The 26139-nt window shown below is 41.4% G+C and overlaps 2 protein-coding genes across 2 annotated transcripts in view; both read right to left on the minus strand.

The window, feature by feature from the left end:
- Nucleotides 1-1587: 1587 nt before the first annotated feature.
- On the minus strand, nucleotides 1588-17823 carry LYVE1 (lymphatic vessel endothelial hyaluronan receptor 1). The gene is made up of 6 exons (XM_003910226.4): nucleotides 17330-17823; nucleotides 13013-13184; nucleotides 12750-12889; nucleotides 4926-5228; nucleotides 4249-4327; nucleotides 1588-3723 (listed from the first exon to the last, which is right to left on the minus strand). Exons 1-6 carry the CDS (start codon nucleotides 17412-17414, stop codon nucleotides 3537-3539), a joined length of 966 nt encoding a protein of 321 aa, XP_003910275.1. The 5' UTR covers nucleotides 17415-17823; the 3' UTR covers nucleotides 1588-3536.
- Nucleotides 17824-21656: 3833 nt separating this feature from the next.
- Nucleotides 21657-26139, minus strand: part of MRVI1 (murine retrovirus integration site 1 homolog) — an 87719-nt gene continuing 83236 nt past the window's right edge. The window contains 1 exon segment of the mRNA XM_021926088.2: nucleotides 21657-25149. Within this exon segment, the coding sequence (XP_021781780.2) occupies nucleotides 24906-25149 (244 nt within the window). The 3' untranslated portion in view covers nucleotides 21657-24905.

A 26139-nucleotide genomic window follows, 5' to 3' on the forward strand; every position in this document is an offset into this window, starting at 1 on the left:
TTCCTATTCTTGGAAATCGGCTTTGCTTGATTGGACCTATATTGGCAAGTTAATGTTTGATAGTGGCCTGGCCTTTATAAAAGCATACAATTTTGCAGACGACTCCTTCTCAGGATAGAGTATCTTTGCTCGAAGGAGTGGATTTATTCTGTGTGAGCCAGGGAGGCAGGCATGAAGAAGGGGCATTCTGAAAGGGCAGGGAAGATCTTTTGCAACAGCTGAAAATGCCATCACATGGCTCTCCACCTGCCTCTTTTGAAGATTGACTGTGGAGAGGTGGACTGTAGGTCTGAAGTGGGGAGATACCTTATATTCTTCCAATTTCTCTTTGTTCAGTGGAGAATAAAGAAAATTTAAATAAAGAGAAGATTTCTAGACCAAGTGCTAACTTTAGTTATCTGTGACATTGGGCTTCATTTTATTTACTCTGTGAATGAAGGGTTTAGAGGAAATTATTCTGGATCCTTCTAAGTCTTACATTTTCTGACCCTATGAGCTGGCTTAGGTAGGTCTTTGTTGAGGTTGGTGTCTACAATGAGGAGGCAGTTCTCAAAGTTCTTTAGTGGTTCTCTTTTTCTTCTTGTCATTGCCAACGGTTTTAAGATAGATTCTGTGAAGTTGACACAGGAGTCCTAAATTGTTTTCCTTACTTCACCCCTGTTGTTTTTGGTAAGTGTCCAATTTCAAGCTTGCGTATTGGAATAGTTTACATTTCTATATTGTCATTTGCAAGAGAAGCACTGTAGTGTAGGGAAAGGAGCATGGGCTTTGCAGTCACTCTGACCTTTACCATTTAACTAGACCTGTGACCTCAGAAAGTAATTTAACTTCTCTAAACATCCAGTTTTCTAATTAATAAAAATGGCAGTAATTATTCTCACCTCTCAGGGAAAGTGTAGAGATTAAATGGGGCAACATGTAAAATGACTATCAGTAGATGCTCCATAAATCAGCCAGCCCTCCCTTCCTTCCTTCCTTCCTTCCTTCCTTCCTTTCCTTTCTTTCTGTCCTTCCTTCCTTCCTTCCTTCCTTCTTTCCTTCCTTCCTCCCTCCCTTCCCCTCCCCTCCCCTCCTCTCCCTTCCCCTCCCCTCCCCCTTCCTCCCTTCCTTCCTTCCTTCCTTCCTGCCTTCCTTCTTTCCTTCCATCCTTCCTTCCTTCCTTCCTTCCTTCCTTCCTTCCTTCCTTCCATAATGATGGAAATTACATTTTTATCAGTATGTTTGCACATATTTGGACTATTGAGGGATTCTATGTGGCTGGGTGGGGTTTTTCTCCTCCCCCCTTCCTCCTCCTGGATAGGGCACAAACCCGTTTAACAGGAGAAGACGGTAGCATTCTAATCTGTAGTAGATGCCCACAAGATGGGAGATGTGGTGTGGGAGATCTGGTTTTTTCAGCTAACACACAGAGAGAAGACCACTGCTTAGGTGCTTTCCCTCTTTTCTTCACTCCCTGAGAACTGGATGAAGCTGATAAAGCTTAAGGATTGACAAACCAGTTTCAAACTCATAGACCTACAGGGCCAGGCAGGTGATATATATGAGGGACATGGGCTGGGTGTGAAAAAAAAGGCAACAGCATGAAAGTTCATAGGAAAGGACACCTTTACTTTGGCATGAGTGTGCAATAGAGAGTCATGAGGACTGTGGTGAAACAGAAAGCAGACCCCATTGAAAGGGGACAGCCACTACTCAGTATCAGATAATGATTGCTATGAGGGAACATGGGTTCTTTACTTCCAGATCTTTCCATTTTTAGAGGAAACCTAGAAATGTAAACATGTGAAATCTCTTGATTTTTAGTGCCTGGCAATGAAACCAAATTTTAAGATTATACTCCGTGGGCCAACTGAAAAAGATTATGCCAGTAGGTTGTGGCATCTGGGCTAAAGGAACCACGGAGCTGTGGGAGTCACTGGTGAGGGGAAGAAGATAATTAGCAGTCTAAGGGAGAGGGAAAGAGAAAACTAGAAAAGCAGGGCTGTCAAAAGTGAGACAGGTGAGCCATCCTGAATCTCTAGCTCCCTGGTGAATTCTGAAATGGATGGAAATGTAGGGCCAGCATCTTGAGTAAAGGACTGCTTAATGTGTATGTACTCGGCCAACTCAAAATAAAATGTTTGGAGCATGAATAGCCCCATATGATATATGCTGTTTGGTTGACATATGCTTGTATTTTAACAACCAATGTTGTCCCTTTTATTTTTGCAAACAATATGGTATGATCTGGTCCTCACTTTAATTTTACATGAAAGGTATAATGCATCTATGTAAATAAGAGAGCAAAGAAGTTTTCTAAATGCTTTAATTTTTTGTCACAAATATTTCTGCCTCTCTCAGGCCCTCCTTGCTGGAAAAAGGAGGGCTAGTGACACATTTGTTAATGGCACTTTAAAAATGTGCTTTGGTATATAGAGGTAAAAATGTACTTCTTGGGTATGTTAATAATAAATTAAGGTTATAATGGTTGCCATATTAGAGAAAATGAATAAGATTAGCCTCAGCAGAAGTAAAAATTAGTTTGGAAGTAGATAAGCTAGGGATATCAAAACTGAAAAAAAAAATAGATTCCCAGATAGCATTCTACTATATGCAATTTTTTGATGAATAATATTCAATTACAGAGTGTAATACCTTGCACAGCACTTGACATATAGTAGCTATTCAGCAAACGTTTGTTGAATTTTATTACGTTTTAAACAAATTACTGAGTAATTTCCCTCAGTAATCATTTCTGTAACTCAGATAAAAATAGAAATTTATGTTTTTATTTTTGTTACTTATAAAAGTATATTTCCTAGAGAAAGTATCAGCAGTGGTAGAGACCAGAAAAAGTAAGTGTGTGTGTTCTAAACAGTGATTCCAACTCAGTGTGTTCAGAGAAGAACACTTTGACCCTGTCTGTGTTTACAGTCCCTGATGACAGTGTTCTGTCGGTTTCCTCAGCCTTGTTGTATTTCTTTCTTTATTTTGGCTTTACAGACATTAGGTCTCAAGTTATGAGAATCTCCCTGGCCTTCAGGACCTAAACTTTTCTGTCATTCTGTTGCTTTTACCAGGCTCAGAAGGACATGCCAGGTGGGATACGTGTTTCTCTTCAGAGCTGAAGAAAAGGTCTGAGCTGTGGAATCAGTAGAGAAAGCCTTCGTCTCAGTGACTCCTTGGTTTTCAACCCACCTAGCCTCAGGCAGCCCGGAGGCCCTTTTACCGCTGGATACTGATGAGATGTTTTAGGTCCTTGCACTTTGCAAAACTCCTTTCTCCCAGTGGGATATTATTAGGACATAGCCAGGCTAGAAAGACCGTGGGAAGCTTTGGAGGTAGGAGGATAGGATCCAGACAGGGTTGCAATAAGAAGTAGGGCATTCTCTTTGGTGCACTCCATAGTCCAACGGCAGTCCTGAGCTGATTCCAGTAAGGAACTAAGGGTGGACTTTCTTCTTTGGTTCTTTGGCCCGTTTGATTTCCTCAGCTGGGGCAGGGTGAGGATGGTGAAAGAAACCAGCCTCGGGCGTGTCTCCTCATTTCTGTCTCATCTAAACTTCAGCTTCCAGGCATCGCACGGTAGTTTTGCTTGGACTCTTGGGCTCTTCTGGGTTGTTATCCGTTTTCTTTGATTCTTCATTAAGGTTGATATCATCGGCCTTCTCCTCCTTTACTACTTTGGTTTCAATCATTTCCTTCTGCTGATTCTTGTTTGTAAAAGGGAAGGCCTTCACATACCTTTAGGCATAAACATGAAATAAAAGTGAGAGGCTGTGTAACACACATAATAATAGATAACACTTTTTTGGTCATGGTACATATTGGCACAGTACACTGGATACCTTTATTTCAGGGTGATGCTAGCACATGCATGCTCGAATACATTAACACATCACCACCTTAATGGATTCATTTAAGTGGGAAAATATGTTTGCAGGCCAGACTTTAGGCTGACCACATAATTCTTCCCATAAAAACAAAGAACCAAAAATCAAATAGAGCATATACATTTTCCCCAGATGTCAATTTTTTTTATTTCTTGATTTTCAAAGGACAGTCATTGACTGATGGCTAGATGACATGCATGTGCTGAAATAGAAAAGACTGGGCGGAAGGGAGAGAGATGAGATGAGAGAGAAATTTACAGTATAAGAGGACTGCTATCTCCATTTTGATCAGCAAAATGCCAATAGCGACCTTGAAAAAGCACAGGATAGAAACTTGACAAAGATTACAAGACTATCAGTGCACCAGTAACCCTACCTTTTGACATAGCAAAATCCAAGACCAGCTGCAGCACCAAAAAAGAGGAGAGCAAGCACTAGCAGAGCCGTGGGGACACCTGCAAGGAACAGAGACATGGCCTGTTGGTCCTTCACTTAAACATTGTGTGTAATGCTCATTGAATGATCCAGGTGATTGAGACAGTAGATAGTGCAGGAGAAAAACCTTCTCTGTAGCCCTTTACGATGTTGGGCCCACACCAGCTTCTTTGCTTCATGCTTGTAGAATCATTGGCCTTGCCTCTCATACTCTGTCAATTCTATCAGTTGCAATATGACAGTTCATTTCTCCTCCATGGCCTTGAGACCTACTCTAGTCAACAAGCCTGCCTGAGAAAGCGATGACTGGAATAAAGTCATAGGCCTTTAGGGTATATATTTTAAAAAGAACTTCTACATAGGAACAGATAGTGATTTATTTTTAAAAGTCTTGAGTTTTCAACAGTGAAATTCTTTTATACTTATACTTTTTAGCTTAATCACTAAGGTTCTTTACAGCTCTCAGATTCTATGACTATGAAAGTTGAGTTTGTGTTAAGCTTTTGTTAGTATTTGACAGGTCCTGAGTGCCTCATCTAGAGACAGGCAGGATTCTACGAATTGTCTGTTATACATGAACATACATATATATGTAACGTAGACACAGAAACCATTTACCTCCAAACCCAGCAGCTTCATTCTTGAATGCTGCTTTATTTTCAACAAATGGTTCAGTTTCTGTAGACATGGTGCTAGTTTCCATAAAAACTTCTGTAATGCAAATCAATTTTTTTCTCCGTGGAATAGAAGTGGAAGCTGGAGCAGGAGTAGTAGTAGGGGCAGGTGCTGTAGAGTAAGGGGACGCCACCGAGTAGGTACTGTCACTGACAATAAATTCTGTTGTGTGTGTTGCATTTTGAGTGTTGAATATGGGATCTTTGGTGGTGATAATTTCTGGAATGCACGAGTTAGTCCAAGTATCTGTCGGGAGAGAGAAACATGAAATAAAAGTATTGCAACAGCCTCCTAACTGTTCTTCCTGCCTCTAGTCTTACTACCTCCAAATCCCTTATACTGCAGCTGGAATGGTCTTTAAAAAGCACATCTAATCATATCACTTCCATCCTTAGAAGCTTTAGTGGCTATCTCTGTTATATGGCCTACAAGGCCTTCTGTGATTTGGCCCCTGCTGACATGCCAGCCTCATCTGCTCTTTTTCTCTCATTGCCCCTGCCATACTGAAATTACTTGAAATTCCTTGATAAGCTTTATCTTACATCCAAGCCTTGCACCACGATGCTTTATTCACCTTTATGACTCTTTGCCTCTCTTTATTTAGCTTACTCTGACTCATCCCTCAGGTCTCAGATTGACCCTCTATTTTTCTCAGGCAGACTTGTTGACTTGATTGGGTCCCTAGGCATATGTTCTTGTACCTCCTTGTCACAGTTCTCATTACACTGTTCCCCACTGGACTGGAAGCGGGCTGGAAGCAGAAACCCCGTCTGTCTCGGTCATCATGGTATGAGCACTGTGTGTGGTACACAGAACGGGCTCAATAACTATTTGATGAATAGGGAAGGAAGGAAAAGGGAAAAGAAGGAAAGTATAGATTGGAAGACCAAATATACACATGTGGTGTCACTTCAGGACAAAGATATGCTAAGACTTATTATTTTTGGGCTCATTAAAAAAAAAGTGAACAAAAAGGGGCCAGGAGAGGGATAAGGGTTTGCTTTCCAATCTGTTGAATATGCTAGAGAGGAAACACTTGTTAAAGCGTCTTAATCTGAGTTGATCATGGCAGTAAGTGTTTAAACAGGTACCTCATTGAACAATATTATCAAACCTTTGTTTACACAGGAGGGAACTGAAGTTTCGAGAAATTGAATAACTCACCCAAAGTCACATGGCTAGTAAATGGCAGAGCCATACAATATATTATAATATAAATTTGCATCTATTTTAAGTCCCTAATTATTTATGGCAGTGGGTAGCATCAGTTGAAATGTTTGCTATGAATAAATCATTATTCTATTAAGTGATTCATTTTTGAAAATTAAAATAAATACCAATCAAAATAATGATACTATTGATAAAACATTTTGACCACATGTGTACTGTTTTTACACTATTCATTTTACTTTGAAAAGACCTCCATTCAAATACATATAATCCTTGGCCTTATCTTCCCGGAACTGTTAACTACATTTCTCATTTTTAGCACATGCTAAGCCCTTCCTTCAGAAAATGAACATTTTTGAGTGTCAGGGGCAAAAAACATACTGCGCTCAATATAACTGAAAATACAGAGAAATATAAGACATCGCTCCCACGTCCAGAAGAACAGAGGATGCATTTTGATAAGGATAGGGGGAGATCACTAGGGAGTCAGAGGACATGGCATTTGGGCAGAGTATGGAGGATTAATGTGTTCATTCAACAAATGCTTATGGAGCACTTACTCTGTGCCAGGCATGGTTCTAGGTGCTAGGGACATGGAGCAAACAAGACAAAGGGTCATTCATGCTATTGGAAGGATAGAGATAATAAAAAATAGTAATAAATAAGCCAGAAATTTCAGAGGATAATAAATGTTGAAAGGAAAATTAAGCAGGAGATGAATTAGACTGATGAGGTGGATAATGGAGGACAGAGGGTGATAAGTGAAGGTCTCTTGGGGAGGCAATATTTACACTGAGTCCTGAATGATGAGAAGTAGTCAGTCATTGAAGATCTGGGGCAGAAACATTCAAAGGAAAGAGAACAGAAAGTTTAAGAGCCCATTTGATGAATAAGAAGGTCAGGATGACTGAAACAAAGAAGCAGCACATCTAGTATAGAAGAGGGAATAGGATATCCCAGTCAATAGGAATAGCATAATCTGAGAATCCAGAAGTTTTAATGTGTAGTTATGTTAGAAAAATGACAATGAGCACAGTGTGACTGGAATGTAGGGGGGGTGTGTGTGTAAATGGAGGTATGAAAGACTGCAAGCAAGAGATGAGACTGGGAAGATAGATTGGAGTCAGACTATCAAGATTTATAATTGCTATGTTAAAGAATTTGGAATTTATTTTGTAGAAGAGGGAATTTTCAACTGAGTTTCACAAATCTTCCAAATTATATACAAAAGTCCTCATATATATGCACTTTCATGTACAAAAGGCTTCACAATTTACATCATATTCTCAAATGGGAGGTTATCTGAGGCTATGGAGCAGAGCGGTAAAATAATTATCAATGGAAGTGTGTGGAGGATGAGATGCAGAGCAGAGAGGGTATAGTCCAGGAGCAAAGAAGGAGGTTATTGCAATTCCACCGAAATAGGAGAATCAGAAGTTTCTGGACTCCTAAAACCTAGAGATCTTCTACGGAGAGGTGATTCCCACCCTTGGCTGCAGGTTAGAATCACCTGAGAAGCTTCTAAAAACTACTGATGTCCAGGACTCACCCCAGGCCTTGTATATTACTGATATGTGGTCATCATCCTGGAAGGTGCTACACTGAAATAGCATGACCCAATACAGTTTAGCTCAAGATTTAAATCCTGGCTCTGCCCCTTATTGACCATGACCACAAGAAAGGTACACTCTAAGCATCAATTGCTGCTCCTGAAAGTAGAAATGATTCACAGGTTTCATTTTACTGAGGATCAATGAGATAGTAAATATCTAGGGCCTAGTATAATGTCTGGGCGTAATGGTAAGATCTGCAAGAATTTGTTTCCTTGACCTCTCTGTTCATACATGTGCCTGAGAAGGACACAGTATGAAGGAGTAAAAGCAATTAGTGGTCCCTCCAAACTACAAACAATTTCTGTAGAATGTGTTGAGTGCTCTGATAGATATTAAACACAGGGTGCAGTGGGAGCCCAAGGGGAGAGAGAGGGTTATGGAAAATGCATCTGGAGAAGATGGTACTTGATATGTGAATGAAGAGTAGGAGCTGGCCAGGTGATGAAGAGGATGGGCATTGTGGCAGCAGGAACAGCACTACACAAGTGGTGTGTGCAGAGCATTAACAGCGCTTTGATCCCCAGACCTCACAGTAACAGCAATAAAAAAATAAAGTTAGGACTAGGAGTGGGGTTTGATCCCCTATTCTCACAAGGATAACAACAAGAAAGACAATTAGGATAAGGTTTATATGGAGGGTTAGGGTTACTCTGATCCTCAAATCTCACAAGATAGCAATAAAAAGGAAATTACAAAAACAAAGAAAATTAAGGTAAGGTCAGGATTAGCATTAGGATCAGGGTTAGGGAACTCTAATTTTCACCAAGATGTCAATGGACACACACACACATGCACACACACGAGTGCACGCACACACACATTTTGAACATCTAGGTTTCTATCCTGATGATATATCTCCATAGATGTGAAACAACATATTTTCAAGGTTACATACCTTTGAATTACTTTGAATAGAAAAAGATTGGAAATAGCTCAAAAGTCCATTAATAGAGGATTAGTTGAATAAACTATGATACAGCCACCCAATGGAGTACTATGCAGCCATTAATAAAAGAGACAAGTCTGTATGAACCAACATGGAGTAATTTCTAAGACTTGAGTGGAAACAGTTAGGTGCAAAGTGGTGTATATAGTATGCTAGTTTTTGTAAGAAAGGGCAACAAGACCACATACAAACACACTCCTTTATACACAAAGCAACACAGAGGAATAAACCAGAAATGAATGAAAGTGGTAGGTGGAAACTGTGGAAGGCATGAGAATAAGACTTCTTTGAATACAGTTTTTAAAAAGTGCATTTTGGATCATTGAACCATGTAAATATTTTAGTTATTCAAAAAATAAAAATAGGACAAAAGTCAAACCCTAAAATTGATTACAAAGAGAAGTGAATGAACTTCAGTTATTTCAAAATGATAATATAACTGCACAGAGTAGCAAATGTTTAAAGTCACTCCTATACACAATTCACTGACTGTACATCCTTAGAGGAATATCTTCTAAGGACTAAAAGATAGGCAAAGAAGTCTTAATTTTACTTAGTAGGTTATTATTCCCAATGCTGGTTTTGTAAGTTTGAAACTTGTAGGATAAGAAAATATATTAATATTATTTATTGTGAATTAATATTTTCATTATAAGAGATACAAACATAAAACAAAGTAGGCTAACAAGGAACTTGAATTGTTAAATTTGAGTTGGAACTATCAATATAAACTTATGTACATAAAATTGTCTATCTGTCCACTGATAGGACTGAAAAGCAATGAAAACTCCAGGAGGAATGAGAACAACTTGTATCCAAATCTTGGTTTCTAATTAACATTTCCCTTTAAAAGGAACTAAGGCTCCTTGGAGAAATAAGTAGCTGATTCCATGCCCGAGATACAGAAAGTACGAAGTGAGCCTGGGACATGGTATTGTATAGGGAAATCAGGAATTACCTAAAAGCAAATGGGATAAAGGACACACAAATCAACTAGAAGGGGCTCCCACTTGCCAGATTCAGGACAATTTGAGCATCCAAACAAACAAAAGAATAATAATTGTAAAATGGATTATAAGACGTTGAACATATTGAATAAGTAAAATGCATGTGCCCATGATAGTGTAAGAGGGAGGAAAAAAGGGTGTGTGTGCATCTGTGTAGGTGTGTGTGTGTTTGAGAGAGAGAGAGAGAGACAGAGAGAGAAAGATTCTTCATCAAAGATGCCAACTAATAAATGTAAAAGGAAGGATAGATTTAGAAAAATCGCCATTTTCAGTCCCCCATATAATAACTGATTCCAAGAAGGATCATCAATGACTGCTTAAATGTCTAGGTAAAAAGTAGTTAAAGATCAAGATATTTGCATGGTGTCAAAATATCACATTGTAGATCACCCACTAATTGCAAAGGCAAAGATATAGTGTTACAGTTTTATAAGCGAGATAGGGCAGTTGCCACTTTAATCAAGTAATCAAAGTTAGCACAATTAGTAGTGGGAAATACTGACATTAAGTGTCTTTTGTTGTGATGTGATCCAAAATACATAATATAATCTATGAAGTACTTTTGCCAAAAATATTGAATATGAGCCTAATCAAGCCTCTAGACTTCACTTTCAGCATAAGAAATACACAGAAAATGTGGCACATATACACCATGGAATACTATGCAGCCATAAAAAAGAATGAGTTCATGTCCTTTGCAGGGACATGGATGAAGCTGGAAACCATCATTCTCAGCAAACTAACACAGGAACAGAAAACCAAACATCACATATTCTCACTCACAAGTGGGAGTTGGACAATGAGAACATATGGGCACAGGAAGGGGAACATCAGACACTGGGGCCTGTTGGGGGGTAGGGGGACTAGCGGAGGGATAGCATTAGAAGAAATACCTAATGTAGGTGATGGGTTGATAGGTGCGGCAAATCACCATGGCGCATGTATACCCATGTAACAAACCTGCACGTTCTGCACATGTATCCCAGAACTTAAAGTATAATAAAAATAAAATAATAAAATAAAATTATCTCTGGAAGAAAAAAAGAAATACATGGGATAGGAGTACAAGTTAAATGAAACCATGAGGAAATAGACAAATCCAAGTCCTCTTTCTCTGGCTCTTCTCTGTTTAGTCAGAGGGCTGGGTATCATCACATTGCGGGCTGGCAGGAAGGCAGCTAAAAAGCAAAGTCATTTGACAGGCATGGGCTGGTATGAGGTATGCAGGCATGTAGCTTACCAATTCCCCAGCCAGTGATGAGAGACCAAAGAGGCAGAGAAGGGAAGGAGGATGGCAAATACAATGTTAGGAAAAGCCCTATGTTCCAGTCTTGATTCTGCCACTAACTGACTGTAGGACCTTGAACAAGCTAAATCCCTGTTCTGAATTGTAGTTGTTTCATCCATGAAGTGAGGGAACTGGTCAAAGTTTCTCCATGGGCCTTTTCTGTGCCAAAGCCCTCCGGATCAGAGAACTACTTGGATCCTATATTGCCTTTCTGGGACAGCTTTTGCTAATATTGGCTGGTGCACATTTATCTCTGGGATCTTAGAGAATGATTTTGAAATCTATCCTGCGTATGACCTCTCAGCCACCTAACCTTCACAAGGTCAGATAGATGAGTATGTGTGAAGAGTAATAATCAGACAGGGGTCCTTATGACAAACTGAGAACAAGTGAGTATTTATTAAAAGAAAAACTTTCTGAGAAGTGCTTAGGTGAAGCACTTGGGCTAAGGCAGCCAAGGTCTTCAAGCAAAGTTAGTGGGTGACTTCATGACCACGAAAAAATCAGTGCTACCCTCTAGGTGTCAATTTCTTCCTTCATAAAATGGAGACTGGGTCTGGTTCTTAAAATTATAAAGGAATGTTGAACAGTAGAAAGAATGTGGTTTGAGTTAGACCTGAGTCTGAACCTTTACAGTAATGAGACCTTAGACAAATGCACTTAAATCCTTTGAACTCGGTTTTTTTTTTCTTTCTTTCTTTTTTCTTTCTTTCTTTTTTTTTTTTTTTTTGAGACAGAGTCTCACTCTGTCACCCAGGCTGGAGTGCAGTGGCTTGATCCCGGCTCACTGCAAGCTCTGCCTCCCGGGTTCACGCCATTCTCCTGCCTCAGTCTCCCGAGTAACTGGGACTACAGGCGTCCGCCACCATGCCCGGCTAATTTTATGTATTTTTAGTAGAGACGGGGTTTCACTGTGTTAACCAGGATGGTCTCAATCTCCTGATCTCGTGATCCGCCTGCCTTGGCCTTCCAAAGTGCTGGGATTACAGGCGTGAGCCACCGTGCCCGGCCTGAACTCGGTTTCTTTATCTGCAAAATGGGGGTGATAAAGCATACCTCACAGGGAAGTTGTCAAGGTTCAGTGAGATATCCTAGTACAGTAAGCCCTATGGATCTGTAGGTTCCATGTAGGCGGAATCAACCAACCTTGGATTGAAAATATTTGGAAAAAAAAATAACAATACAACGATAAAAAAGCAAATAATACAGTACAGTGACTATATAGCATCTACATTGTATTAGGTATTGTAAGTAGCTTAGAGATGATTTAAAGTGTACAGGAGGATATGTGTAGGTTATATGCAAATATAACCCCACTTTATATCAGGGACTTGGGCATCTGTGGATTTTTGTATATGATGGGGTGCCGGAACCAATCCCTCACTGACACTGAGGGATGACCGTGCATTGCTTTGTCCATAATGGATGCATTAACATATCATCTGTACCTTTGTTTCCTTCCCTTCTGCCTGCTTATCTTATAGGATGCAGGGATGGCGGCAGTGGTAATTGAGCCTCCTGAATGTCTTCTCCTGTGTCGCTATTCAGTCACATTTCTCCTAACTTTTTCCTCTGAGGGGCATATTGCCACCCCTAGCCTGGCCAGAGAGACAGTTTTGGGAGAATCAGATGACCGTGGCTGTGATTGCTTCTGCTGCTGCTCAGGGTTACTCTTTCCAGACAGGTCTCAGATTGAGAGATACCCAGAGAATGCCACATGGAAAGGCTGCAGATCAGACTCACCAGAAGAGTTGTAACAATAGGCTGCGAACTGTCGGTTCACTGCAACTTTCCAAATCAGGACACCCACCCCATTTTTCCCACACTTGGGGTTTGGGCTAATCCTAGAGATGACCACGAATCCATCTCCAATCCAGCCATAGCTGTAAAAGAATACACACTAGTTGAACAGAAAAATGATTAGAAGGCATCATCTCTATTGCTGAACAAGAACACAGAGCTAAAAAAGAACTCCAGCAGCGACAGTGAAACCAGCTGTTTCTCACCTGCAAGTCTCAAAGCTAGCCTTCCAGGCTGTTTCAACTTGATCTTTGCTGGCCAAAGTTAGTCCCAGCAGCCTACAGGCCTCCTTAGCTTCTGTGAAATTCAGCTGTGGGTTTGCTTTTTTGCTCACAAGGGTGATCCCCATAATTCTGCATGACACCTGGATGGAAAGCTCTGCAAAGGAATCATATAAGTCCTCAGTTTGCTGCTGTCCTTGTTTCCAGCCCTTAGGCTCTCCTTCCTAGCAGAGCATATTGTCTTGATGCAGCAGGGAGGTCTATCTGGCTGGGACTGGGGTTTAGAATAACAGGACATAGACCAGGCATTTTCCACAAGGACCATCTGCTGGGCTAGATGGATGCTTGTTCTTGTCCAAGCTGTAAATGTCACCCGATCAAAGTCTATCCCATCCCACTGCATTAAGATGCCTTGCCTTGCTCACCACATGGGGGCTTTGGCTACCAGTTGTTGGGGTGCAGTCTAAGGGATGAAGTTACTGCAAACCTTTCTGGAGTCTATAAAATGAAGCATCCAAGACTTTGAGAAAGATAGAATTCAGGGCTCTAGTTGATAGCATAGTTAGCAATACTCCAAACCAATGTGGTTTGGGGACACTACTATTTGTGAGATGGGCTGAAAATGTCACACTTGTTATAAAAGAATGTGAGTGCTCTCAGTTCCAAGTCTTTTGGCCATTGGGGGGCAGGCTTACTCAGAAGTTCCTGGAGGAGCTGGCAGTAAACCTTGCATGGCAGAAAAACTAAATAAAGAAAGCAGAATTTTAGAGTCAGACTTGGGCTTAGATCTAGCATATGTCACTTGCTAGCTCTGTGACCTTAGCCCAGATACTTCATCTCTTTAATCTTCAGCTCTTTGAGCCTCCTTATTTATAAATCAAGAGAGTCACAGTGTCTACTGAACAGGGTAGTGAAAGTTACATGAGTAAATTCTAAACAAATGTTTAGCATAGTGCCTGCCACATGGTAGGTGCTTAATAAATCACACATAACATTATCATTGTCTTTAAAGCATTTTTCGTTTTGGTCTGCTAATGATTGATTACCCCGCAGAAGCTGAGGCTGTTGAATAGGTAAGATGTGAATAATATTTCTACTCAAAATCTAATGGATTTGGAAATTCTTTTGAACCCTTTTCTCTGGGTTCTGGGATGTACAGACCTGTATGAAATTGCCAAGCTGTATTGTATTCAAGTACATTATTCCTACTGGGCTTCATCCATGAACATTCATAAAAGGGCATTTAAATCTCTCAAATAATTGCTTGTACACAGCTCTGCGTATTGGATGCTCAGTCAAATGCTTTGACCACTTTCTAGGTTGACATCTAATGGAAATTTTTTTTTGAAAACATGAAAGGAGCATTTCTAAGTCCTCCATGTGAACCTTGCTGTGGTGGCAGATTAGGAGCACACACTCAATTATGCCTGATTCTAAAACCCCATTTCCTTTTTTTTCCTTCTTCTTTCCCAAGGATGGATCTTGCTGTGTTGCCCAGGCTGGTCATAAATTTCTGGGCTCAAGCGATTCTCCCGCCTCAGCCTCCCTGAGTAGCTGGAACTACAGTGTGCACCAGTACGGCCAAGTAAGAACCCCAGTTCTTTTTTTTTTTTTTTTTTGAGACAGAGTGTTACTCTTGTTGTCCAGGCTAGAGTACAATGGCATGACCTTGGCTCACCATAACCTCCACCTCCTGGGTTCAAGCGATTCTCCTGCCTCAGCCTCCCGAGTAGCTGGGATTACAGGCATGCAACACCACACCCAGCTAATTTTGTATTTTTAGTAGAGACAGGGTTTCTCCCTGTTGGTCAGGCTGGTCTTGAACTCCCGACCTCAGGTGATCCGCCCGCCTCAGCCTCCCAAAGTGCTGGGATTACAGGCGTGAGCCTCTGTGCCTGACCCTTTTTTTTTTGTTTTGAGACAGAGTCTCATCCTGTCACCCAGGCTGGAGTGCAGTGGCATGATCTTGGCTCACTGCAACCTCTGCCCCCTGGGTCCAAGCAACTCTTGTGCCTCAGCCTCCTGAGTAGCTGGGACTACAGATGCGAGACACCATGCCCAGCTAATTTTTGTATTTTTAGTAGAGATGGGGTTTCACCATGTTGGCCAGGCTGGTCTCAAACTCCTGACCTCACGTGATCCACCCACCTCGGCCTCCCAAAGTGCTCAGATTATAGGCATGAGCCACTGTGCCCAACCCAGCCCCCAGTTCTTAACAATGACACTGTTTTACCTTTCACCGTGCTATAAGGAAATGAACACACACACACACACACACACACACACACACACACACACCCCTAGGTTGAACCCCCTGAACACACCATTTACCCTGAAATTTGGCTCTTTTAGCTCACGAGCTTGCTATTGCTCAGGTCTCTTATATAGCTACTTCTTTGGGAATGGATCGCAGAGGTTTATTTGTCACATTATCAGGTGGTCTTACTATCCTCTCATCATATGTCATTTGTACTCTAAATACTATTATTTAGAGCAGTGATAGACTTATTCTAGGTGAATAGACTTAGCTTTGAATATTATTTTCTGTTGTTAACTGGCTGTTGGGACATCAAGCAAGTCAGCATTCTCATCTGAAATGGGGATGGATATATCTTCTTCACATGATTTTTATCAGAATTAAATTAGATAACTTGTACCTAGCAGAGGCGGGGCCCAGTAGGAAGTCAACAACATTAGTCATTTTATGCTTTCCTATTTCATTTAGGGATCAAGAGAGGCAGTTGGAATCTAAGGGGGACTCTAGTAACTCCTCCCTTAAGATTTCTCAGGAAACAGCAAACATAGTAGAAATAGTGTATGCTTAGGAATTAGATATAAGGATGTGGAATCAGATAATAGTATATGCTTAGGAATCAGATAGGGCTGAATTCAAACCCATTATTTATTATGTACTGCCTGCATGACATTGGGCAAGTCACTTCACCTATAAACTGTCTTCTTGAGAGGATTAAATGAAATCATATATACACACCTAGCTCTGGATCACTATATAATTGGCCCTCAAAAATAGTTCCCACCCCCATTCACTTACCTTCATCAGCTACTTTATTCTGATATGGTTATGATGACTTTTGGTTGTTGCCAGAAATGTAATTTCCTTAAGAATTTTTTTTCCCTTGCTGAGTGTAGTCCAGAGTGTGATGGAGTCATTTTCAAAAAAACAGTGTCCAATAGTTTCAAAAATGGCAGCTTTGTGGGGAAAAATAGTCTCCCCAGAGGATTTAAAAGAAGACCAAACTTATTTGAAAGTAACAGTATTTTAAAAAAACTAATCATATAACTCTGACCTCCCTTATAAAATGTAATGCAACAATACATAAATCAACTCTGGATGTCTGTTTCTAGCATATTTTATATCTCAGGTCATCTTCCAGCATAGGAACACACATTTTCCTATTAAAGTGCTCAGATTTTCATTTGCCCAGAGCTGCAATGAGTGATTTGTGGTTACAATTTTTTGCCTACAGTGCAAAATGAGGTTTCCATTTAGGCATCTGAAAAGCCCAGCAATCACTTTAAGTCATTCCTTTAGTAGACAGCCGATGTCTTAATTTTCAAACTTATATTTTTACAGATTTTTTTCCTGTTAACTTGCTATTTACTGAATGTTTTTTTGAAAACATTGCACTTCATTCATGGTATGATAAAATTAAAATTAAAATAATTATGCTAACACTCCCAAAAACATAAAAATAGGCCAATTGTTGTGAAAGTTACCCATTATTCCCAAGCTTAGTGATTGCTTTACATTTTTTACAATCATGGTTTGCTTCTTCAATGAAATCTTAATAAAAATTATTACTTTTAATTTTTATAAATAATCTTTAAAAAAAGTATTACTTCTGGATGCAGTGGCTTATGCCTGTAATCCTAGTACTTCGGTAGGCTGAGGCGGTAAGATCACTTGAAGTCAGGAGTTCAAGACCAGCCTGGGCAACAAAGCGAGATCCCATTGCTACAAAAAATTTAAACACCACCCATACAAAAAAGAGTAAAAATCAAATGGTTTCTCTTCAATGTTTTATTTCAAAATGTCCTCATTAAAAATATTCCATAACCAAAAGTAAAAGTCAAGATGATTCAAAGGTAAATGTCAATCATTTTGGTGAAGCTGACAATATGGTAAAATATTTTTGCCAGAGCAATACCACCAATTAGACCTGCTGTTGACATTGAGGGTCACCCTCATTCCCAGAAATCCATAGTCAACAGCTTAGGAGGCTTAGGACAGTTTGCAAGATCTTGCCTTGCTTCAGTTTGGAAATCTGGTAAGAAACCTACCTTCTGCATGCAAAGAGCCTTGGACCAGGAGCCTCGTGGTCCAGATGGAAACGAGAAGCAACACCAGGCTGAAGCACCTGGCCATCGTGCCTACCCCTTCAGGGCCAGGGAAACACCTCAGATGGCCACTGGTGGTATGAGAGGCAGATGCTCAATCACTAGTCTGGATGGAGAGTTCGGGAACTATGCTGAGGCTCACACTCACTGCTCCACTTCATAACTGAGACATCCGGATTTCCCTGCTTTCAAGCTTCTGACTTGTCAAGGTCACTGGGGGAAATGAGTGACGTCCCTTGAACGCCCAGGCTGTACTTTGTGGATGGTCTTCTGGAAAATTTAGCTAATGCTGACTCAGAAAACACACAAATGAGGAAGGCAGATAGCACAGTGTGAACTGCTAAAGGTTCTCCCAATTCCCATATTCCCTGCCGTTCCTCCTCCCCCAGCAGCTCAGTTCTCACACCATTCACTGTTACTGCCTGTGGAGTCCATCATTTATGTACTCCTAGAAACATCTCTGTCCCTAAAGGAGACTGAGCATAGGTCGTGCCTCTTTTCCTCCCACAATTAGTGATTTTTCCACCCAGCTGTTCAGCCTTGTGATCTGCAGGGTATGATGCTGAAGCTCATGAAAGTAAATGTCCATTGAAATACTGAGTCTAGAACCTTCTGCCTTCCTTTGAGTCTCCTTTTACACATTTGAAATCTCTACACCACTACAGGTGATTCCTTTTTCAAAGAAACCAGGCACATATAAACATTCACATTTACATAACACAACTAGGAGGGCAATTTACAAAATTAAACGTTTTACACTTTCCCCAAGGATTTTTAACTTTACAATAGTAATCACCGCAGGGGTGCTTTATAAAATAACTTTCTCTTAATAACTCCTTTAATATTCTGGTAGGCCAGAATTCAAGTGAGACTCCACCTTTCTTGTTCGATGAACACGAGGTTTATCTGTGCTGTGTACTAGCAGAGTGTACTCTATGTTTTTCTAGCTGGATTTTCAGTGGTTTGTGCTTCATGGTAATTATGGAGTTCCGGCTTGTAAGCAATGTCTTGGGCAAAGGTTTATGAGATTTTTCCAAAATGAATGTTTTTTATAGGAAAAGTATATGGATAATGAATTCTTTTTTATATAAGTGGTACTGGTCATAAAGTTAGATATTTTTTGTGAAAAATATCAATTAAAAAAAAAAGAATCTGCTCTAAACAAATGCAGGAAACTTCTAAGAGACCAGGGAAACAGCCCTTACACATCTCCAATACAGACCTCATGACCTGGGTGAGCACAAGCTCCAGTTTCCCAGAGACATGCATGAGTCTATCATCACAGTACCAGGGAGGCAGACAGTCAGAGTCCTGGCCTCTTCGTGATTGTTCTTAAAACCTAACACCATGCCCGAAAGAGAGCTAGCTTTCTAGCATTTGTTCACTTATTACAATAAGAACGAAGGAAGACAGGAAGGGGAAGAATGAATCATGGAAGGCAAGGCTTTGTGTCAAGGAGGAGAATGAGAGCCACAGCGATCACCAGCCATAGAATTTCTGGAATACCAACGAAGAGGCCTGAGAAAGGCTGCTGTGCCAGCTTTCTATTGCTGTCCAACAAATTACGATAGACTTAGTGGCTCAAACAGTACTCATTTATCATTTCACAGCTTCTATATATCAGAGGTCTGAGTGGGTTCAATTGGGTCCTCTGCTTTGGGTCTCAAGAAACTGACATTAAGGTGCTGGCTGGGCTGGGCTCTTACTCAGAGGCTCTGGGGAAGAATCCACTTCCAAGCGCATTCAGGTTGTTGGCAGAATTCATTTCTTTGAGGTTGTGGGAATGAGGTCCCTGTTTCCTTGCAGGGTGTCAGCCGGGGACCATTCTCTTCTCCCATAGCCCTTCCATTTTCGAAGCACCAATGACGCACTGAGTCCTTCTCATACTTCTAGTCTCTCTTTCACTTCTACAGTTAGCCAGAGAAAGCTCTCTGCTCTTTTAAGAGACAGGGTCTTGCTCTGTTGGCTGGAGTGCAGTGGCGCCATTGTGGCTCACTGCAGCATCTACCTCCTGGGCTCAAGCAGAGTTCTCTGCTTTTAAGGACTCATCGGCCCACCTGGATAACCTCCCTATCTGAAGGTCAACTGTACCATCTAATGTAACACAACAAGAGTGACAGCTCCTATTCAAAGGCTCCAGGGATTGGGGTGGGACATTTTTGGAGGGCTATTCTAGAAATTCCGCCTTCCACAGTCACTTAACCTTGATTTGATTCTGATCTGCTTTCTGAGAGAAACTCCCACATCCACTGCTTTCCTCAGCCCTTTGCATCCCTCTGGGAGATTAATTTGTATATAATCTTCCTTGTCCACATTTGAAGTGGATATTAGGGAGTATGCCCTCCTTGGGAATAGCACAGCCTTTGCAGTCTGCTTCCTGCTGGTGTAAGCTAAGATCCCAAAAGTCTTCTTAATTTTTGTTAAAATTTTATTTTTAATCAATACATAATTATACACATGTACATTTTGATGTTTCCATACAAACAAGATGTAGTGATCAGATCAGGCTAATTAGCATATTCATCATCTCAAACATTTATCCTTTGTGTTCGGGGTGTGCAATATCTTCTCTTCCAGCTATTTGAAAATGTTATCATTATCTACAGTCACCCTATAGTGTCATAAAACACTACAACTTGTTCCTCCTAATTTTATGTCCTTTAGCAAATCTGTCTTTTCCTTTTCTCTTCCCTTTTCAGCCACTAGTATCCTCCATTCTGTTTTTTACTTCCATGAGGTCTTTTTTTTTAGCTTCCATGAATTAGAACATGTGGTGTTAACTTTCTGTTCATGGCTTTACTTCACATAATGGCCTCCATTTCCATCTCTGTTGCTGTGAATGTCAGGATTTTATTTTTTACGGCTGAATACTATTCCGTTGTGTATGTACACCATGTTTTCTTTATCTACTCATCTGTTGCTGGACACATGTTAATACCACATCTTGGCGATTGTGAATAGTGCTGCAATAAACATAAGGGTGCAGGTATCTCTTTGGTATATTTTCTTTCCTCCCAAAAGCTGTTTCCTCACTTGAACAATCAAAGAGGATTTTAGTCCTGACTTGTGTTTCTTTGTAAATTTCCTCACAAAGTTAGATTTCTGCTTCCATGTGCCAATAATCATACCCCAAATCCTTTCCCAGTCATAATTCCCAGAAGTATTTCTTGTTTCTCAGCACCATACCCCTCAAGTTTAGTGGTGAATACACTAAGTTCATTAGAACTCACAAAGGGCCACATCCTTAATCTAGCCTTTGCCATAAGGCTGAGTTGATCTGTTCGACTGAGACATTTTATTGGCTCCCACTCAAAGCTCTTTTTAGTCTGTCTGGGATTTAGAAGTTGTCAGATTTTCTTACCCTTCAATCTTTCACATTTCTGAATGCTCTATATTCTTTTTCATTTCTGCTCCCACATAGCCAATTATTTCTCCTATAATACCTTGCTAAAGGCAGCCGAGTTTCCATACTCCAACACTGATCCTTTCCACCACTTATAAAGCAATAGGCTAACCATGAGATGCTTTCCAAGTAATCACAGGTAAGACTTTACCATCTTACCATCTTTCTAGCAGTTTTCTTGTTTCTCACCACGTAGCTGGTAAGCTAGAACCTCATATTTTGGAATTTTGCTATTAAAGTACCCAATTTCTGGTTCAAATGTATGCATTAGTAGGGTAGGCTAACTATTATAAACATTCTGGAATCTCTGTGGCTTAATACATAAAAATCTTATCTCTTATTCATGTCACAGTTCAAAATTGGGAGTGCTCATTCAAAGATCCAGCTTCCATCTAGTGGTTCTGCCATGTTCTTGGGTCTCAGTGTTCTCATCTGAATCCTCTGGCTTTGGTAGGCAAAGAAGGGAGTAAAAAAAGGTGTGAAGTATTGGGCGGGAGAGTTTATTTTTAGGGAACTAGATTTAGAAAGTCCACATTCCCCTGCAGCTAACTGTAAGAAAGACCAAAAAACAGTTCAGCTGTGGAAATCAGGTTGGTTAAAAACTCAGCAAACTCAATCACAGCAAAATGTGTTAATTTAAAAAATCATAGACCAGAAAGATACAGGAAACTGGGATCAGGAATGGGGAAGGGAAGAGGAGTAGGAACTGATCCAGCCCCTGTGAGGTAGCCCATAGTACAACGACCAAGGGTTGGGGACCTCTGACTTGGTTCTGGGATGCACTAATATATCCAAAGGCATCTAATTCTTGGTTGGGGTAAGACTGTAACTCAGCTCCATAAATGAGGAGGCATTTGGCTGCTGCCAGAGGTTTGGAAATGTGCTTTTATTTTCAAACTCAGGTATGTGACACTCTACAGTTCAATGCTAGCACACCTGTGTGAGGCTTAACAACACGAGGAACTGACAGCCAGTGATACACAAATCCAGCACTCCCTCTCCATTTACTCTGTCAGGCTGTATATGGGGAGCAACACATATGGCTTTGTGGCAGCCAGAAAGTGAAGGTCTTTTTAGGAGGTGACATCAACAATGACACAAACACATTACTCTGCAACTGAAGGCAGGGAACCAGACTCCTAGGGCTAAGCAGAGATGTCAGACTTCAGAGGCATTTGGGGCGACTCTTCTTTCAGATCCACATCCTCATTGAAAATCCAGGGCCTGTTTCTCTCCAGTTCACTACTGCTTGGGCAGCAGCTCCCACTGCTTCAGGCTGGTCTTTGCTTTCCAGAAAAGATAGACCCATGAGCACTTTTTCAGTCGTGCCCTTGCACATATGGCTACTCTTATGCTCCCTTTTGGAGATGTCCTTTTCCTTGACCTCCCTTCTTACAAATGGAATAGGGTGGGAGAGGGCCTGTGCCTGGAAGTACTCTTGCAGGCCTTTCTGTGGGGCAGCTGGAGGTGCAGGAGCTTCCACATCTGCCTTCCTGGCTGTTACTCATCCAGAAACAAAGGTGGGAAAATTGTGACCAAGTGAACAATAAGAGAGGCAGAGATTGAACATTCCCCACCCGGAGTCCTGCTTCCATGGCCACTCTCTGGAACTCCATTTGCATCCTGTCTTTGGCTCTGAGGGCCTCATGTAGCTAAAGCTCCTTCAGTTGTATCCAGACCCCCTGAAAGAGGCCAGGAAAATCATCCACTTGTGCCTCCAAAGTCCCTCTGCCCTGCTCTGTAGCTCTTTACCTTAATGGCACATCCTTGATCAACCCTGGCTTGGGCCTCAGTCATTTTCTAGCTACTGTAAAGGATGCCCCCTTCGGTAAACATCCTGTTTTAAAGTGGGGCATCCTTGGGATGGGGGTCTCTCTGAAGGAGTGACTGCATTGAGCCCAGTCCTTGAGCTTGGAAATGATGTTGCTAGTCTGGTCTCATTCCTGCTCTCTCACAGAGTAGACTGAGAAACAGAATAAGCTGAGGTTAAGAGAGATGTTGCTTTTTGCATTGTGATGGTGGTGATGGTGCTGGTACTGGGAAGCATGCAGCATGTCAGCTGTCCCCAGGCTGCTCTCCACCACCTTGAATGTTTGTTTGTTCTTTTGAACAATATTTACCGACCAACATTCGAACAATGCTCCCAAGCGTCAGCCACCATGCTAGGCACTCACCCGAGAGATGGGTAAGACATGGTTCTTGTCTTTGAGGAAAAATGCTAGGGGAAACATAAATAAATAGGCTGTGATATACTATAGGTAAAGGTCAATAATAATAATGTTTAAAAAGTGCCAGAAAACACAGAGGAGAGTGACCTATTACATTGTGTCTGGTAAGGAGTATGGAAGGAAGGTCATCAAAGTTGGTATGGAGGGGATAATTTTTGCACTTGGTCGAGAAGAGTAACCTGAAGAAAAGAGAAGAACAGCTGGAGAAAAACTAGTGAGTGGAGGTCCAGTGCTATGAGAGAAACTGTTTAGTTTGGGAGCCAGAGATGGAGTAGCTGATGGGCCACTTTGGGGAGTGAGACTGGAATGTGAGGCTTCCAGCTAGGAGACTATCAGAAGAGTCAAGGGGAGCACAGCTCTGGAGCCAGCCTACCCTGGGGTTGAGCTCCAGCCCCATGATTTACTAGTTGAGTGTCCTTGTCAAGTTACTTGTTCTTTTTGTGCTTCAGTTTCCTTATTTGAAAATGGGAAGGGTAGTATCCACTTCATATTTTTTTTCTTTTTCTTTAGGACTTAAATGAATTCATGCCTATATAATACTGAGAACAGTGCTTGGTTCATAGTAAGTCATATATGAGTTTTAGCAATGAAAGCAAACAATATCAATAACAAAACAAAACTGCAAAACAATGACAATAAAACCCACATGGAAATCAACACCCCTACAAAACTGATGAAGGCAGTGGCTGTAAAAGTGGGGAGAGAAGTTGAAGAGGGGATGTGCTCTTTCCATTCTGTGCTAAACAACTGGGGATGCTCTGAAACATCCCCAATTATACTTGGGTTGGAAATCCTATTTGAACTGAAGCACTGAGGTGCAAGTTTACCCTTGCATGTAGTCACACACAGAGTAAGAGACTGAAGCAGAAAGCACATCTTCTCTCCTCATTCACCTGTGAGGTGGGTTAACTGCTTTCAAAGAGAGAATAGGGAATAGATTGTGCTGTACAGCAGCTCAGAGTCAGCGTTTGAAATGGAGACTAGTGAGTCTGCCATTGAAGCCATGAGTTTTCAGTGTTTTTAAAACATCTTCAATCCATGTGGACAGCTCATTGAACAGGTGCCTGGTAACTGCCCCACACTAGTGAAAATCTGTGGGTTGGCTTGGCATGCATCTTATTTATCCAGAGGTACACACCCAGAGCACACTTTTGAAGGGTTTTTGGCTCTGTGCACATGCATGTTGTATGTGTGTACACAACAGTGTGTGTGGACAGATGCATATATATAATAATTCATATCTTCCCATTTCAAGCACTGAGCTAAATTCAGCCTGTACTTTTTTTTCTGAGAGCCTTTCCTACTTCTGTAAAAAGAAACTCTCATTCCAAAGGAGAGAATGGGAGGCTGAAGTTATTGAAAATGAGATGGGAAATGGGAAGACAGTCACTTTGCAACTCCAAATTCCAGGTCTGATCCTTAGGGTATTAATCATTAAGCAAATTCTTCCTGATAACTGATTACAGAGAGGAAAAAAGAGAGTAAGTTTTTTACTGCCCGCTACCTCCTCCTCCCCTATGCCCCGCTCCCTACCCCCAACCACCAGTGAAGGTGTTTTAGTTCTCCCCAGCCACCTGAGCTAGGGGCAGGAGACCTTCCCTTCCAATAGAGCTCCTTGGTGAAGGTGACTTCTTTATCCACTGGATGCTTTCCCAGGGCAGTTTTGTTGATCCTCAAAGAATATCAAGTCACTGTGTATGAATAGCTCCCACAGAAGTGCCAAATGTTAAAAGAAACCTTCCTCATGACCTGATGGGATGGGATGGGATGGGATGGGATGGGATGGGATGGGCGGCAGTGTGTCCACACCTGGGCCTGACGTTATACTTGGGGAAAGGGTGGTAGTCTGAGTGTCTCACAGCAGGGCACTGGCTAGGTGTGAGGTTTCCTACTGCTCTGTAGGCTGCTCATGCTGGAGTCCTGAGCTCCACCAGGAGTCCCTCTGGGCTGCAGAGCAAGTGGATCTTCCAAGGGGCCCATCAGCCTGCTCTGCACAAGAGTTATAGGAATTGTAGAGCCCCAGCACAACAGTCAAGACCAGCATCACTGCAGCCATCATCCAGATCACTTGCCAGTGCTGACACAGTTTGGGATACATGACTTGTAAGAAATGGACCAATTCTTCAAATTTGCTGTCAATGAAAAAAACAGGCAGAGGCTTTAGTATACGGGGCACACATATGATACGCAGACCCATAGTTCTCTCTGCGGGTAGCTTCTATGCTGTCTTGAGCAATAGTTCTCAAACTCAGCTGTGCCTAGATTAGGTTGGCAGTAATTGTTCAAAATACTCCAAGCATACTGAACGAGGATATCCAAAGTTACGGTCTAGGAATCATTGGCTACATTTTCCCAGGTGATTTTGATTCCACCAGTCCACAGCCTTGATGTTGAGAGCTACTTGTCTAGATCATTCTACCTACTTGTTTGATCATCCATCCATACATGCCCTCATCTATTCATGGGGCGATTCCTGATATCTGCACTCTCCCAAGCCTGGGAGTACAGGTTTGGCTGGCCATGTATCTTTTTAGCACCTAGCTGCATTAATGGTCAGTTCCAAGCTCTAACCTGTCCCTTGCCTCAGATGCATAATTCATTGTTCTCAGTTCCACATCTAACTGTGTCCAGAGTGGAAGGACTGTGCTAAACTCTAAGAAGCTTGATATCTAGTGATAAATGACAAGGGACTAGATCAACCTCAAGAGTTCCCTTCAAAACATTCAAGAGCAGGCAGAAGATTAGAAGCCTCTTGCAATGTCTGGGTGGTTTGTTCATGATGTTATCTCGACCTCATTAATATTTATTCTCTAATTTCTCCCTCTTCCTCCTTTTCTTTCTTCACTCTCTCCACACTTCTTTCTCCTTCCCTTTCATGTGTCTCTTCCTCTCCATTTTTGCCCCTTTCCCCTCTTGATTCCTTCCCAACTATCTTTCATTTTGTCCTCTCTCTCTCTCTCTCTCTGTGGTGTGGTGAAAAGACAACAGGCAGATGGCCTGCTTTGACAAGTCCATTCTAGAGCTCTCTGAAGAAGCCCTGAGCCCCTTCATTAAGCTAGGATTTCCTGCTGTTTTTAACCTCTAATTCAATTTAAAAAAATAATATGAAAAATGAGAATACT

Source organism: Papio anubis, chromosome 12 (assembly GCF_008728515.1).
Source record: "Papio anubis isolate 15944 chromosome 12, Panubis1.0, whole genome shotgun sequence".
NCBI classification, from domain to species: domain Eukaryota; kingdom Metazoa; phylum Chordata; class Mammalia; order Primates; family Cercopithecidae; genus Papio; species Papio anubis.